At 53.2% G+C, this 16633-nt stretch overlaps 4 protein-coding genes across 4 annotated transcripts; 2 read left to right on the forward strand and 2 right to left on the reverse strand.

The window, feature by feature from the left end:
- The first annotated feature begins 2488 nt into the window (after positions 1 to 2488).
- Positions 2489 to 5127, forward strand: ASPACDRAFT_77018 (E3 ubiquitin-protein ligase HEL2). Its single transcript, XM_020204853.1, has 3 exons — positions 2489 to 2972; positions 3040 to 3278; positions 3344 to 5127. The coding sequence occupies exons 1-3, from the start codon at positions 2523 to 2525 to the stop codon at positions 4998 to 5000; spliced, it is 2346 nt and encodes a 781-aa protein (XP_020057521.1). The 5' UTR covers positions 2489 to 2522; the 3' UTR covers positions 5001 to 5127.
- A 517-nt stretch (positions 5128 to 5644) lies between these two features.
- Positions 5645 to 8599, reverse strand: ASPACDRAFT_1879806 (MutS family protein MSH4; the record flags this gene model as incomplete). The annotated part of the gene is made up of 7 exons (XM_020198177.1): positions 5645 to 5709; positions 5761 to 7053; positions 7107 to 7383; positions 7433 to 7582; positions 7630 to 7670; positions 7725 to 8043; positions 8099 to 8599. 7 exons carry the CDS (start codon positions 8597 to 8599, stop codon positions 5645 to 5647), a joined length of 2646 nt encoding a protein of 881 aa, XP_020057522.1.
- Positions 8600 to 9339: 740 nt separating this feature from the next.
- ASPACDRAFT_115758 (WD40 repeat domain-containing protein) lies at positions 9340 to 11260 on the forward strand. Its single transcript, XM_020195922.1, has 4 exons — positions 9340 to 9606; positions 9684 to 10762; positions 10832 to 11179; positions 11241 to 11260. The coding sequence occupies exons 1-3, from the start codon at positions 9382 to 9384 to the stop codon at positions 11073 to 11075; spliced, it is 1548 nt and encodes a 515-aa protein (XP_020057523.1). The 5' UTR covers positions 9340 to 9381; the 3' UTR covers positions 11076 to 11179; positions 11241 to 11260.
- A 1306-nt stretch (positions 11261 to 12566) lies between these two features.
- ASPACDRAFT_41448 (velvet factor family protein) lies at positions 12567 to 14185 on the reverse strand (the record flags this gene model as incomplete). Its single annotated transcript, XM_020200939.1, has 4 exons — positions 12567 to 12843; positions 12907 to 13398; positions 13460 to 13539; positions 14006 to 14185. 4 exons carry the CDS (start codon positions 14183 to 14185, stop codon positions 12567 to 12569), a joined length of 1029 nt encoding a protein of 342 aa, XP_020057524.1.
- Positions 14186 to 16633: the final 2448 nt, after the last annotated feature.

Raw genomic sequence — 16633 nt, forward strand, 5'->3', positions numbered from 1 at the left:
GCCGTGTCCCCCAGCTTCTCGACCGGCTGATGATGATTGTCACTCTAACCGACCCGACCTGTACATCGGCTTGGCTGGACATCATAACAATCGCGATCCCACGTATCGTCCCTTCTCGTTCCCCCCCCCGCCTCTTCCTCGTCTTGCTCGTGTGGGTGAGAGCTGTTGGTAGTCCTGCACCGGCCATTTTCCAGTCATTATCTCTTTTCTCGTTGTTCATTAACCAATCCCTCGTCTTGCATCGCATCCTCCGGGGATTTCTCTATCATTCTCGCTCTTATGCCCCGCCGGTCCTAAGCGCCAGCGCTACGCCCAGATCTAGACGCTCCCTCCTCCCAGAGCACCACCACCCGCGCCCTAGACCCTGCCATTTGCTACCCTATTAGCCTACACTCAGCCTCTGGCTAGCAATTGACATCGTTCTGAGTCTCCGTTCACATTAGTTTTGGAATTTACGCGGATAGCGAAGCCACTGGAACAAAATGTCGCGTAAGTTCGGAGTCTGATGTTCCGGGTCATGCAGCAGTGCCGAGATCGCTCTCAACTGACATCACCTCATGTTTGCGCCAGTCTCACCAGAGGCTCGTGTGCAGTTTACTCCGATCATCGATTCGATCTTAGCAAAAAGCGACCTGAATACCATCTCCGAGAAGCGCATTCGCAAAGGCCTTCAGGAAGAGATCGGATATGACCTTACCCCGCAAAAGGTCAGCTCCCCGGACTTGGACTCTGCTCGCGACACCCTGCTTTTTATACTTCCAGCGTCGGCGTAACATATTGCTAACCTCGTTTTCGTACTCAGGCTGCCGTCAAGCAGCTTATCATGGAACGTTTCGACATCTTTGCGGCAAGAGGAGGCATTGTAGCTGCACCCGAGCCGGCTGTGAATGCTGTCACAACCACCAATGGCCATGGTCCCAGCCATGGCTCCGAAACGCCCCCTGCGGACCCCTCGTCTCCTGCACAGTCCTCGATTTCTCACAAACGCCAAGCGGATAGTGAGGATAACTCGGACCTTTCGAGCAAGACACCCCCCACAAAGAAGAAGAAGCCGGACAATGATATTGATGCGGACGCCCTGTACGCTGCAAAGCTACAGGCCGAGGAGAATATGCGCGCTCGTCAAACCCGTGGGGGCAATGCGCGCCGAGCTCCTCCCGTGAAGAAGAAGACCAAGGCGAAGACGTCTAAGAAGGTCAAGGCGGAAGATGATTCTGATCTTGAGTCGGGTTCAGAATCGGGAAAGAAAGTCAACCGGTCCGGCGGTTTTCATGTGAGCTTCAGATTTATCTTTCAAGTCTAACACGTTTGCTGACACTACCCCAGAAACCACTCACTCTTTCACCAGCGCTCTCTGCTCTGTTGGGTGGCGAGGTTACTGTCTGTTTCCCCCTTGTCTATTATGTTTTGTTCATTCTCTGGCTTTGTTGCTGACTATACCACAGCTTTCTCGTCCGCAGACAGTCAAGCGACTCTGGCAGTACATTCACGAGCATAATCTTCAAGACCCTAGTGATAGGCGACAGATCTGCTGCGACGACGCAATGCGCGCAGTCTTCAAGCAAGACCGTATACATATGTTCACCATGACCAAAATTTTGAGTCAGAACTTATATAGCCCCGACGAATGACCTGTTTCCGTTGATCGAGAACTACGGTGACCGGTAGCCTTCAGGACAGGGCAGCCTGCGGCGAATATGTTGCTGCACTTACGACCATCTTTTTTACACTCATTGCACCGCATAAGGAGACCCGGCGCTACATTGCTTGTTTCTTATTTATTCTCTCATTGCCCTCTCATAGTGTCTCATCCTTGGCTCTTTTCTTTCCCTTCTCCTGATTTTACTTACTGATATTGTCATTGGCGAGATGCTTGCCTCCTGTTTCCTTTTGTTGATTTGATAGTTTCTCTCCAGCGGGAGTTGGTGCTGCCTTCGAAATAGGCGCGATGGATAATTCTATTTAGAGATCATATATGATTCTGATGGTGGGCTCATATAGCCTGTCGCCTTCCAGCGTAGGCATTAGTCAAAGATGCCAGAAATCCATCTGAGTGTGCATAAGCAATTAGGTTGCCTCTCCCCCCTCATTGAAAACTAGTAGACCATGGGGCATTTTGGAGGGGATATGAGACACAACCTCGACTCGGTTCTTGTTTAAATGTTTTGCATGCGTTATCGAGACTAGAGATGAGTCATACCATGAGCTGAGCCGATTTGTATCGTCAGTCTCAGTGAATTAGGGAAGGGAAAGGGGGAAAGGAGGGGGATGTCATCGATGATGCTTGTTTGCTCACTAAGCATGCCGCAAACCCGACTTTTTTGCCCGCCGCCGCTTGCACTGGAAAGCTGGTCATTAGCAGCGACCCCAACATACTCTCTTTACCCCTCCGTCACAATCAACGCTTCGTCGCAGAGGCTCCAGGGAGCCAGAGCTCTTTTTATCACCCAGAATTCCTGCTAAACTTCGATTTCTTCAACTGGTTCCGCCAATCTCATTCACTAATTCTCCCATACCTCCCGATGTCTGAGACTCAACCTGCTCAGGCCCCCTCCGGACCGCAAAGCTCAAACCGAGGCGGCCGTCGGCGCGGACGAGGGGGAGGATTCGGAGCTGCTCGCCAACCTGGACAGGCGGAAGCCTCGCAACAAACAACGGACGGTCCAGGAAAAGGGTCAAGATCCAGAGGTCATGGACCCCGCCGCGGCGGCGGCGGCGGCGGCGGGGGAGGTCGAGACAAACAGAAGTCCGCCGCGAACACGACTGATGTCAAACCCACAACCACAATTGAGAGTAAAGGAAAGCAGGCGGTCGCAGAGGATTCCGATGACGCGGACGATGGGGAGGTCTGCTTCATCTGTGCTTCGAAGGTTGAGCATACCTCCGTCTCACCTTGCAACCACCGGACCTGTCATATCTGCGCGTTGCGGTTGAGAGCATTGTATAAGAACAAAGCTTGTGCACACTGTCGGGTATGTGCTTCTGCTTTGCCCCCATGCCGTTAATTGGCTAGGTGCTAATAAATGTGTGCTGCGACAGACGGAATCCAGCTTTGTGATCTTCACAGATGATCATGCTAAGCGCTTCGAGGACTTCACAGAAGCCGATTTCTCCCAAAAGGATGACAACCTTGGAATCAAGTATGAGAGTGGTGAGATCTTCGAGGACACTGTTTTATTATTGCGGTACAACTGTCCCGAAAGGAGCTGTGATGTCGCTTGTTTGGGATGGCCTGACCTGCATCGCCATGTTAAGACCAAGCATGGCAGGGTGATGTGGTGAGTATCTTCGCTCTTGCGTGAGCATTTGTGCATTTATACTTACACATATTTTCTACCTCTAGTGATCTTTGCACACGAAACAAGAAGGTTTTTACCCACGAGCATGAGCTTTTCACTAACCAGGAATTGCGGCGACACGAGAGACATGGAGACGATGTTCCTGGTGCGATTGACCAAAGTGGATTCAAAGGACATCCAGAGTGTGGTTTCTGTCGGCAGCGTTTCTACGGCGATGACGAACTTTACGCTCACTGTCGTGACCGTCATGAGCGGTGCCACATCTGCGATCGACAATCAAGTAACCGTCAACAACAGTACTACATTGACTACAACGCGCTAGAGGACCATTTCCAAAAAGATCATTTTCTCTGCTTGGATCAGGAGTGCTTAGAGAAGAAATTCGTGGTCTTCGAATCTCAGATGGATCTCAAAGCGCACCAGCTGGAAAACCACCCCAACGGGCTCTCGAAGGATGCAAGACGCGACGCACGTACGGTCGACCTTTCTACATTTGACTACAGAGCTCCGTACCAGCCTCAACGACAACGCCGTGGTGCAGGTCGTGGACGCGATCCCAACTCAGAGCCTCTGCCCGTCTCGAGCGCACAGCCCCTGAGGCGAGACGAGATTGCCTATCAACGACAGATGGCCATTCAAAGTGCACAGTCTGTTTCCACCAGGAGTTTCGGCGGCCAGCTTACCCGCAGCGACACTCAACCTGTGCGCGCTCCCGCTCGATCCGCGGCTGCCACGCCTGTGCAGACGCCTCCGGCCGCATCCACTCCCGTTGCTGAAATGAGCGACCTCAATCTGAACGCAGATGCGGGCCCCGTCTCCCCTCAGGAACAAGCACGCCGCCTGCGCCATGCTGCCGTCGTAGAACGCGCCTCGAATCTGCTCGGTAATGATAGGAACAAACTGAACGAATTCCGCACCAGAGTTTCCAGCTATCGCACTTCCTCCATCTCTGCCACCGAACTAATCGACGCTTTCTTCTCCCTCTTTGACACTTCCAGCACCGAGCTCGGTAAACTGATCAAAGAGCTCGCGGAGATCTACGAAGACGACAACAAGCGCAATGCATTGCTGAAATCCTGGAACGACTGGCGTGCGATCAACGAAGACTATCCTGCCCTCCCCGGCCCTGGCGGGACTATCCCCGGCATGTCGCCAGGAACCGTCAATGCCAGCGGCGTGGGAGGAAAGCGTGTCCTGCGTCTTAAATCCTCCACTGCGCAGTCCTCCCGATCCGCCGTCGGCAGAAGTGGTGCCATGCCCTCCGGGTCCTCTTCGACCAGTGCTTTCCCTCCCCTTTCCTCTGCGACGGCTCGCTCTGCCCCGCGATCCACGCCAGCTTCATCCACCCCGTGGGCAAGCTCAGCAGCAGCACCCACTTCCGCCGCCCCCTCGCCCTCCATTCCCCCCCGCACCTACTCCACTCGCACCGGCGCTCCCGCCACCTCCCGGCCGGCCCAAACCGGCAGCGCCGACGCTTTCCCAGCCCTCCCCGCAGCGCCCAAACCCAACGTCCTCATGGCAGGTCTCACCCGCGGCACCGTCCGCTGGGACAACCGTGCACCGCAGGTGAACGCCTGGAGCTCCTCGTCCCGGAACGACTCCGGCGCCAACTCCACCGCGGAGGACGAGGACTTCCCTGCGGTCGGGGGCAAGAAGGGCAAAGGCAAGAAAGGAAAACAGACCTTGTTCCATTTCGGATAATTCAGGGAAAATTCCGTCTTTCTCCGCAAATCTGATACACTCAGTATGTATCTATCTACCTAGACGATTTACACCCACACACCCACGAGCTCTGTACCTCCATCTTCTGAAGAAGTCTTTTGTCATGTTTGAGCCTGTTTTTAAGCGTGTTGTTTCACTCAGAGTTGGCTCGGGGACTTGTTTAAGGATACAAAAAAAGTAGAGTTTTCATATTTGTATATTTTGCTTCCCCGTAACACAATTAGCTAGGATCTTCTGCTTGAGATAGGAGGACGAGCAATACTGGAGGCCAAAGAGACTGTCCTTCTCTTTGCGAAGGTCTGTCTATAGTGGCCTTGTGGTTGCAAGAGAATGATGAGCTGGGCCTTGTTAGGCAGGCGACTAGAAAGGTCGAAGTAATACTACCAGGCGCCGGACAGATGTAGATATTCTTTGAATCCGCCCTGAGAGCGCAATCGCAGTGGCTGAATGCCTGGATACTACTAGGAGGTGCTATCGGGTACTGTACATATATGTTGCTATTCCTCTTCTCCCTGAACATACCTTCAACCTACATTAGACTGAGCAGCAGGTATGGTAGGTTTACAATGCTAAAACTACAGATTCTGTGCTATAGTTCTGCCGGGAGAGTCAACGCGAACGCATTATTCCGACCAGCTCAGGCTGTCCTCGGGCGCTTCGGGATCCATCTGATTTTCGGGATTCTTACCTTTATCATCTTCAGCTTCATCAGTATCGTCGTCTTCAGTATCATTGATACCGTCATCGTCAGCATCATCTTCAGCGTCGTCTTCAGCATCGTCTGCAGCGCCATTATCACCACTACTTTCCGCCGCATCCCCGTCAATCGCGGCCATGCGCAGGAGAAACTCATCCTGGAGACGCTTCAGCCACCGCCAAAGAGCCTTGTTACCCAGGGTCCCATCCCGCGCCAACAGCAACTGTTCCCTGAGCGAAAGGATTAGATTGCGCTTGCGGGTGACGGCCAATGCGCGGGTCTTCGCGTGCCGACGCCTGGCCATGCGGTCCAAGTTCTCAGCGACCTCCTGCGCCGTTTCGAGGACACCCGGCGGGAGGTCGACCAGCTTGGCTAAGGCTAGGCCATAGAAGCGCGTGGTGTCGGGTCCCTCGGCGACCCTGTAGAGCATGGTCATCTTGGACGCGTCGGGGCTGATCTCGGCGGCCAGATGAAGGCTGGCGACGCCGCTGCGCTCGCCCAGGACCACCGCCAGATCGCGGAAGTGCGTCACGAACCAGACCAGGGCGTGGCTCTCGACTAGCGCTTCGGCAATGGCGATGGCGATGGCCAGGCCGTCGGCGGTGCTGGTGCCGCGGCCGAGCTCGTCGACGAACACCATGCTCGGCTGCTCGGGCAGGACGTTGCGCAGGATGAATGCCATCTCGCGCATCTCGGCGGCAAAGGTGGAGACGTTAGCCTCGACATCGTCCGCGGTGGCGATCCGCGCGAACAGCTGGTGGGTGATGGGGAACGAGGCATACTCCGCGGGCACGAAGCAGCCGATCTGGGCCATCACGGTCATCAGGGCGATCGACCGGATGTAGGTCGACTTGCCGCTCATGTTGCAGCCCGTGATGACGTTGAACCGCGTCTGCGGCGTGGCGTAGACGTCGTTCGGGATGAATCTCCTCGCGTGGATCTTCTCGCGGATCGGGTGGCGGCCGGCTTTGATGGCGAGCACGTTGGTGATCTCCGGGCGAATGTACTCGTGACTCGTGGCTAACTGTGCGAAAGAGGCTAGCATGTCGAGGATGGCGATGGCTTCGCTGATCTTGAACAGACTCGATACCTCGGAGCAGATGCTCGTGGTCAGGTCTTGGACCGTCTCGTCGCTCATGTTGATCACTTCGTTGTGCGCGTCTCGGATCTTGTGGTTCAGCTTGACGAGATCGAGCGTCTGGCATTCGATGCGGTTCTTCTTGCGGTAGACATTGATGAAGACCTCGGGTAGTGTATGGGTTTCTGTGGTTGAAATGCTGATGTAGTATTGGCGGGCTCTATCATACTTCAGATCGAGCGCAAGGTCATGGCATTCTGCAGGCGTTAGAGAGATACTAGACGCAAGATAGTTCGGGAAGGGCACTTGCCCGCTAGAGCAGTGACCAACTCTGTAGCATCTGTATTGGCCTCTTTATATGCCTGTCTTGCGACGTCAAGCAAGCTATTGACCCCAGCCTGGGATCCGGATTGGAGATCGAAGTGGTCAGCCAGCTTAGATAGTGGAGCACGCAAAAGGACCTTTACCCTGACGCAATATATCCTCTGGTTCCTGAGGTCGAGTGGCTTTGTCGTGTAGGTGACTTCTTCGTTCAGAGTTTCGTCGATCAGCTGCTCCAGTGCTTGATGACCTTCCGGGGCGCATAGCTAGAGACTGTGATTAGCCTGGAATTTCATGAAGCTGACTAGACTCTACCTCTCTGATGTTGAGGAGCATATTACTCTGAGCCGGAGCAAGTGCCTTGTATATCGACTTGATGGATGAGACATATGTTTTGACCATGATGACATTGTTTACAGATTGCTCGACGTATCCAATTGCTCGTTTGGTAGGGACAAGGATAAGCTAGACGGTTAATTCTTGCATGTAGGTTCGGCTCGAACTCCACTCACTGCAGTCAAGGCCTTGTCGACGTCAAGGTATCCCTTAAGAGCTTCGTCCACGGCCATGTCAGCGCAGAAGAGAACTTAAACAGCTATTCACTAACCCTGTCTAATGGAAACAAACATATCCTCTTTGGTGGTCAGGTCCTCGACTGCGTCGTAGCGGGCCAGTAGCTGCGATTCATCGGTAGAAGGCTGCAGAATATTGGCCCTGAGCAGCCGTGTGCCCATGGGAGTCAGTGTCTCGTTGAGTAGTCCGAAAAGGCTATCCTTTGACCTCGCAACCTGTAAATTCTGAGTGAGCTCGAGAGACACAATGGTAGATAAGTCAATCGACATTGCACCCTGAGATGGCTCGTATTTGATTCGCAGAGAATGGCAGGTGAAAGCCTTGTTGAGTTCTACCTCGACGTATTTCAGAACCTGTCAAGAATCAATGGCTGTTTCGCTCATCGTCGACCCTCCTGTGGGCACATACGGCAGCAAAACAGCAAGAGGCAAAATAGTTCCACTCCAGGACCATCTTGATGGGTTCGACATCCTCTGAGAAAGCCAGTCTCTCCACGTATTCGTGGCCCATTGTTTCGGACCAGAACTTCCGGTCCACCGAGGTGAACGTTGTGTCTGGGATGTTCTCCTTGAGTATGTAGGCGAGCTTGGATTCCTGGGCACTATTCATTAGGAGAATCTCCGTGGGCTCATACACCCCGATCTTCGTGACGGTCTTGACATAGGTCTGGTTGTCGCAAATCTGACATAGAACCGCCTCTGCAGTAGACAGGTTGACGAAGGCCAAGCCAACCGTTGCTGAAACACCGCGAGACTCGCTGACAGCACAGACGATATCTTGAGATGCGATGCTCGTCCCCGAGGTTGTCGGTCGTGTTGCTGTTCGGGGCCGTGAACTACTTGCTCGGGTGAGGGCGACGAATGAATCTGAAGCGCCCACCGAGGAAGCCCTGGAGTAGATGGAGACCATAGTGCCCGCCTGGAGAGTATGCAGTCTTTGTGCGCAAGTTCTTGAGGCAGAAGTCTTGCCCAATTGGTAAGAGCTACACGTGATTGATCCCGGCGCGCTCCCAGTGCACTCCCCTTGTCGTCCACTCCCAATCCTAAGGAGTCTGTCTGATCAACCCTCCTATTAGTGAATGAAACTATCTCTTGTTGAAGAAAGCCGCGTACTTTCGGCATGGCCGCTGATTTGATACACAGCTTACATACAAAATCCTCATCTTTTACTTTAGAAAACTCTTGCTATTGATTAGGATTTATAGATTATAGATAATAAGTATACACCTCCCTACATTGCAAGAAGAGATACTTTATAAGGCCTTACTGACTTACTTACAGAGGTGCTGAGGGAGGCTTCCTCTACTTATGTTACTAAGAATAATGAGTAATATATGTTCTCTATAGGAGCTCAGACCTACTTGATATGATCTAACCTTTGATGATGCCGTTCTCTGGCCACACAGGACCGTTTTGACCTCCCAAAGACGTCGCGAAACCGACTCAGAACTCAAATTGTGGGCGGCGGGGGTTGAGATATTGAAGATCCTCATCATCATGGTTTATTGAGGTCGAGTATGAAATAGGAGGTATACTCCTCACAAGGTCTGGGTGATGCTCCGATGTCCGAAAGCGGGATAGTGCCGATCTTCCCCCACGGCAGCGATAAGTCCGCCCGGGATTCTTTATCGATTTTTTTTCCGAAAGGCTAGAAGACCTTCACACAACAAACCCCCCCAAATCACTCTCACAATGGCGACTCTTCTGCCTCCTCCTACCAAGCGTCAGAAGACGGAGATTGCCGAGAAGGCCCGTCTTCAGCAAGAGATCGAGAGCATCCCAGAGAACCTGGGCAGTGTCCGAGTGCAGTTTTTCGACCAAGCGACAGGAGCGCCAACCGGACCAGCAGTGTCCGTCCCAGTGGCCGATGCCAACGTAAAGAACTTGGAGACGCTACTCAATACCCTACAAGGCAATGTAGGTACGCGACACATGCGAAGATGGTGACCGCATACCAGATATACTAATTTCCGCTCCTCCGCAAAAAAACACAGGAAGATGATGAGCGGGTGCCATACCGGTTTACCTACCAGTCGGACGATAAGGACAATCAGACGATCGACATTCTAGCACATCTGTACCACTCGCTGCTCAAGCCGGGCCTCAAGACCACCGAAGATACCGTTCACCTCTACTACACGCCGCAGGCGGTTTTCCGAGTCAAGGCGGTCTCGCGATGCTCTGCTTCCATCGCCGGACACGGGGAAGCGATTCTGGCCACCTCCTTCTCCCCCGTCAATTCGTCCACCATGGTCACCGGCAGCGGTGACTCGACGGCCCGGATCTGGGACTGCGACACCGGAACCCCCCTCCATACCTTGAAGGGTCACACTAGCTGGGTGCTGGCGGTCAGCTACTCCCCCAACGGCGCGATGATCGCGACCGGCAGCATGGACAACACAGTGCGGGTGTGGGATGCGAAGAAGGGCACAGCGCTCGGGGCGCCGTTAAAGGGCCATGCGAAGTGGATCACCAGCCTGGCGTGGGAGCCCTATCACCTACAGCAGCCGGGGCGGCCGCGCCTGGCGTCCGCCTCCAAGGACTCGACGGTCCGCGTCTGGGACGTGGTCAGCAAGCGCATCGATATGGTTCTCACCGGCCACAAGGGCTCGGTCACCTGCGTCAAGTGGGGCGGCACGGGCAAGATCTACACGGCCTCGCACGACAAGACGGTCAAGGTGTGGAACGCGGAGAACGGCACTCTGATCCAGACCCTGTCCGCCCACGCCCACCGGGTAAACCACCTGGCGCTGTCCACGGACTTCGTCCTCCGGACCGCCTACCACGACCACACGGGCCAAGTCCCGCAGGCCGACGCCGAGAAGGTCGCCGCCGCGAAGCAGCGGTACGAGCACGCCGCCACCATCAACAACAAGATTGTCGAGAAGCTCGTCTCGGCCAGCGACGACTTCACCATGTATCTCTGGGAGCCGGAGAACTCCAGCAAGCCCGTTGCGCGACTGCTCGGTCATCAGAAGGAGGTCAACCATGTCACATTCTCGCCGGATATGGCGTACATCGCCTCGGCGGGATTCGACAACCACGTCAAGCTCTGGAATGCCCGGGATGGAAAGTGAGTGCAACCTTCAGTTCTTATTTAATCTTGAAGCGAGCCCCGACACTAACATATACCACCCCATAGGTTCATCACAACTCTCCGCGGCCACGTCGGAGCCGTCTACCAATGCTGTTTCTCCGCCGACTCCCGCATGCTCGTCTCCTCGTCGAAAGACACGACCCTGAAGGTGTGGAACGTCCGCACGGGCAAGCTCTCCGAGGATCTGCCGGGACACAAGGATGAAGTGTTCGCGGTGGACTGGAGTCCCGACGGACAGAAGGTGGGAAGTGGCGGCAAGGACAAGGCCGTACGGATATGGCGCAACTGATGACGGAGAAGAAAAAAAGCTTTTTGTTTTTGTTTGTCTTGATGAACAAAGTATATAGAACCAGATACCCTGTTTTTCACCCTGGAGACAGTATGTGCTACGTGCTTTCAGCTATCGTTGGTTGTGGTTCGTAAGGTAAACAAATCGGGCAATGGATAAGCTGACCCTGCGTACCCTCTCCACACTTTTGCTCGAATCTGAGTACCATGCATACTCTAACAAGCACCTGCTTTAGTACTTTGAGACTGCAGTCATGAACGCCCTAGTCTGCTAGGCTCATCGTGGTCGGTAGGTAGTCCAGACACTAGGAAGTGAAAGAGCGTTCGGACTGGTAGTCAGCAGTCAAACCATCTGCAGCAGGGTAACTTGTACCCTGAGACATGGCTGATACTGGCCAGCCTCGGGGGGGTCCACCCCACGAGCTTGCTCCTGTTGCACGATGGCGCGCGGGTCATTGTGTCACACGCACCCGAGGTGTACAGTACAGTACACTCCACCACGGTGTATAACCCTACTAGACCCATCTACGTACATGAAGTCGTTGGTCCTGCCTATGCTCCCTCCCAACTCAGAGTATTCCTATTCCATCTGGTAAAGGACAAACGTGTTGAATTACTGTCCGCCAAAAGGATTGAGTGAAACACCAATGTAGATTCACAAGCCAAGAGCAGTAAGGAAATGCGATTCGCTATCTTCCGCTAGCGGCGAAAGGAGCTCCAGAACTTGAAGCTTCAAGAGACAAAAAACAAAAGAGGTTGTTGCTTGCGTGGAGGTGGCAGTGTGTTTCATTATGAGCAGCCCTCGAAGAGGCGAAGAGAGAAGTTCAGTACAATACAGCTACAGTACATATAAGTTATGAGTTATGAGACATGAAATGCAGTGGTTGATGTGCATGCACCATGATGCTCACCCACAAATGTCGGAATTTGAGACTCATCCCCCCTCCCCCCCCCCGCGCCCCTTGCCTTTGGGCACAAACCTATTGGAAAACGATGTTTTTGAAGGTTGAAGATGAAGGGTTGATCCAGTTTAGACATTCAACTGATTGTCTTCTACCCAAGTTATACACCGGGGGAGGGGGACACGCAGGTAAGGAAAGCATAGCAGTATTCGCACAGAGGGGCAGCAACACAGACTCGGAAGCATTTGGGGTAAAATTAATAAGGCAAAGAGAAAAGAAGACCACCGAGTAACACGAGTAAGGACTGGAAGAGATATTGAGCAAAGGAAGAAAAAATTAAAAGACTAATGGAACAAATAGAAAAGCCCGCGACACCGGTCCCGATACCAATACCAATACACCCAATCCGTTTGATGAAAACAAACCCCTTCCCCAACCCCCGAACCAGTCCCTCTAGAGAAACACCGCATTCCCAGGAACCCAGGTCAAATTACCAAATTGCGCCAGAGGAGGTATTAGGCAAACAGCAAACAGAAGCAAATCAAGGAAAAGGCCAATCTCACAGACCAGAGAAGCGCATCACCGGCTTTCTAGTCATACTCATCTCCACCGTCATCGTTGTCACTGTGTCGCCCGCGCGATCCCTTGACGCCGTCCTTTCGGATCGGGATCTTGATGCCTTGGAGCGCGAAGCATTTGCTGAGGGACGTGCTTTCGATGACACCGGGGAACTTCTTGGCGGAGTAGACATGGAAGGGCTCGGAGAATACGGATGCCAGTACGGGCGCTGACCCGTGGTTGATTACCGACACGCCATTGGGAGATTCCCCGGATTGGGTGCCCACGTTGATGAAGCTCATTTTCAGGCTGCAGAGTAAAAGTCAGCTAAGCAGTAGCACAGCAGGGGATTTTACTGTTCAAAGCACGTACCGGAAGGAACCCTCTGTCCGTACACTCAGGTCCTGCAGAATGAACCAGACACCGATCTTGTTCTCCGGATCCGTCAGTCGGAATGCACTGGCGCTCAAACTGCCGATGAGATTTCGCGTGAACATGCCAGCACCTGGAGCGGCGGTAACAGGCTGCGCTGGGGAGATGTTGGCGGGTGGCATGTGACCCCCGGCATAGTAGGGGTAGTAAGGTTGGGCTTGCGGATTCGCTCCATAGGGGTTTTGGTATTGAAGTTGCGGGTTTCCGGCGTAGTAGTTATTCATGTGCGGGTAACCAACAGGCTGACCATAGGCATTTTGCGCATACGGAGGGTACGAAGGTGAGACGTTCTGCAACGGAGGCGGGTATGACGAGGACATGGCGGTAGATATCGACGGAGAGGTGGCCGAGTGCTTCACCAAGTTGACTTCGCTCGTCCCCTCGGCATTCCACAGATCGACCATGAGTACATAAAAGGAGGTATCAATCTCACTAGTTCAATCTGATTAGTGTTTGTCGCATCACCATCGGCGAACCCGGGGAATCGACTTACTTGATATCGATTTCCTTTTCTGTTTGAGCGTCCCGGACAATTAGACGGATGCATGGAGGAGGCGTAATGGGTCGCCGATCCTGATAATGGTCAGCAAAGATAAAGACGATTTAGACAAGAACACAGCGCCTGGCTCTGGGTTGAGAACTCCTGTCACGTGCCGAATTCTCTTCGTCCAAGAGCAGGTCAAACCCGAGACTCAGATCCATGCGACTTCGAGTCTCATCAAGAGAGCGCTAGCAATCAGAAGCAGCCAATTGCAGACAAGACTTGAGGTTTTTCAATGCGTTCGCGACTCAGCCTCCCCGAGCTTCACGAACCATCCGAGCCATGCAGGTTTGGCGACAACCCAATCGGACTCCATGCCTCTGCCTAGCGATTCTCTTGCCAACGGAACTGCATTCGGACCAATATCCGAGTCGCATGGATCCAAGATCTCCGGTCCTTTCCAACGCCTGAGGAAGAGTTCGAGCACAATGCGACAAACGAAAAATTCAGATCCATGCGCTAAATCCATGCGCTAGCCCGCAGATCAACAAGACTGACCTTGTCACCGAAGCCACACATGCGGGCGCGAATTGGCTGCTGTACCACTTGTAGAGCCCAAATGCGACCCTCGTGAACGGTGGTGAGCGGAGAGAGATGGGCTGCGGAGGCCATGGCGGGGGGCACTGGGCCGGCGGACCCAGGCGTGGGGTAGGAGGAAGAGGGCGGAATTCGATCCATGGCGAGGGGTGGCGGAGGAATACGATCCATGAAGTGAGACAGAGGGGGGAGAGGGGGGGGGGAGGGGGAGTGGGAGGTGAGCTCGTGGCTTGTCTGCAATAGCGCGGGTTCAGCCAAGCGGAGGAGGGTGATGCTGTAAAAGGCGGGGTTGCATACGAGCGCAGTGCGCGTTGTGAGGAAACTGGCTGACGATGAGGGGGGTAAGACCAAAAGAAAAAGCAAAGAAGGAGGTAGATTGGAGAGGAAGTAAGGAGAGGGAAGAAAAGAAGACTAAAGGTAGTTAATTTTTGGAGTAGCGGGGAGAGAGAAGAGAAAGTTAGGAAGAGTTAAGAGAAGAGAGAGCAGAGAGCAGCAGCAGCAGCAGTCAGTGGGCAGTGTGGGCGGAGTCACGGGCAGCTTTTTTGGAGTTCCAGAACTGCACGGAGTATGAGCTCATCTCTTTTTGCTCTCTTTGCTTCATGCCCGTCATTCCCTTTCTTTATTTCCTTCAGAAACACAGCTGTTTGGGATGTGATCCTAAATAGTCTACTGAGTTGCTAATCAATTCACAATCTGATACTTGTCTGATGGAAAGAATAAGGTATTTGCTTGTGATCCATACGTCGGGGCTCCTGAGGATCCCACGGGTCTGTGGGCGTCAGGCTTCAGCTTCTGTTGGTTAGGGGCATCGCGGATTACGGAGCTGTAATATTGCTAGAACACCCACGGACTGCCCGCTAACGTTTTAGCTGGGTATTTTAGGGATGAACGGTGCGTGGAGGATACCCGAGGAATACCAAAAGAATACCGGTGCAGCGTGAGGTTTAGAGGGTTGACGGGACTCAAAAGTTACCTTCCGTTACCAATTACCTCCCCTCGACCTCACTATTCTGTACCCGGCCGAACCGCTGACTACACGCCTAGACCCGACATGTTACTAGCGCCAGAATCGATAGGTTTTAGTCGCGTCACGGATCAGGAGGCGATCAGCACTCAAGCCGGCGCAGGAACCTGGACCCAGACAGTCGGGTTCGGCCTCTTGCCCAGTCCGGAGCTTTGCTTGCCGTGTGCATCCTACTAGGGGGTGCTGTTCACGGAAGCTGAACAGTAGGTCATCGCCTCAGCTAGAACCCTAATTTCATACAATGGTGTACAGTACTTGTTCAAGTTCACATCCTTCCACTGCTGACCTACTACTTATTGAATTTCTTCGGGTATCCCCTATCTTTGCAGTCCTTCGTTTTTTTGACATGCTGCAGCATATTGCCGTGTGCGCCCGGGGCGCTGTCACTCTGGCCTGCCCGTGTACAGTACTGTCGCTACTGCACACTGCCAGATAAGTCGGTGGTTGTCAGAATGTAACACCGGAAGAGGGGGAAGGAATTCGACAAATGAGATTTTTAATTAACCGACTGCGGCATTTCCCCGGTACGAGCTAAACCCGATCAGGCATACAGTGGGGGTTGTCTGTTGACTCTATCAGCCAATCTCATTCCCGTATGTCCTCCTGCAGGCGTTTTCGTTCCTCTGCGTTGGGTCGACAGAAGCTGACGCCCGACGCAGAACTGAACTCTCCTCCACCCGTTTCAGATGGCTGCAGTCAATTCATGTCGGTGATAAGGCCGCTCACAGCGTTGGTTATGCAGTCAGCATGAGCCAATGGGGCGATCCAAGAATAGTGCCTTTGCCGATTCGGGACGCCTGCGTGCATAATCATTCAAAATGGAGACAAGGTTTCGGCCATCGCCCTCTCCGAGGAAGACCTCTCCTCAAACCGAGACCTGAGACATAGCATCATTGAAGAGGGCAGGAAACAGACACAGGCTTGGGTGCGGAATATGAGGACATTGACACCTTTATAAGGGGTGCATCAGACCACATCACCTTCCAACTATAACAGCACGAGAAGTCAACAAATCTAGATAAGAAGGAAGCGTAGTACACTTTTGCTTGGCTCAGCTAAGCAATTCTTCGCGTTTCTTACGAGCCTGCGAATACGCACGGATCTTGGTAGTTGTCAATGCCAACTAGAGGAGAAATGGAGGAGGACTGTTGAGACCGAGGCCTTGATATGTTCTTCCATCTACTATAAAACAGTAGCATGTTTGCAGAATGATCAATAAGCCATACAGGTTCATCCCTGATCATTGGCTGGCTGAACTCTAGATAACATCAGGAATGTATCGTTCTTCAAAGCAGAGGATATTATCAAGGATCCAGATACTGGCCGGAGATCTAAGAATCGACAGAGTATAGCTACGCCAATATAGACCATCCTCAGGGCTATCCTGGTATTACCCGGGATGCGCTTGCCTAGCGGGCCCGAGCGGCTGCTTTATCCGCAGAGCTAAGCACTACCGCATCGTGATTGGTGCCCTCCTTTGCTAGTGCCTGGGAACATGCTCAGGGCTTAGATTTCACTTTCGGTTACTTAGCTTGGAGGTTCGTAGAGTATAGGAGATAGGCTCT

The sequence above is a fragment of the Aspergillus aculeatus genome (assembly GCF_001890905.1).
Source record: "Aspergillus aculeatus ATCC 16872 unplaced genomic scaffold ASPACscaffold_5, whole genome shotgun sequence".
NCBI lineage: Eukaryota > Fungi > Ascomycota > Eurotiomycetes > Eurotiales > Aspergillaceae > Aspergillus > Aspergillus aculeatus.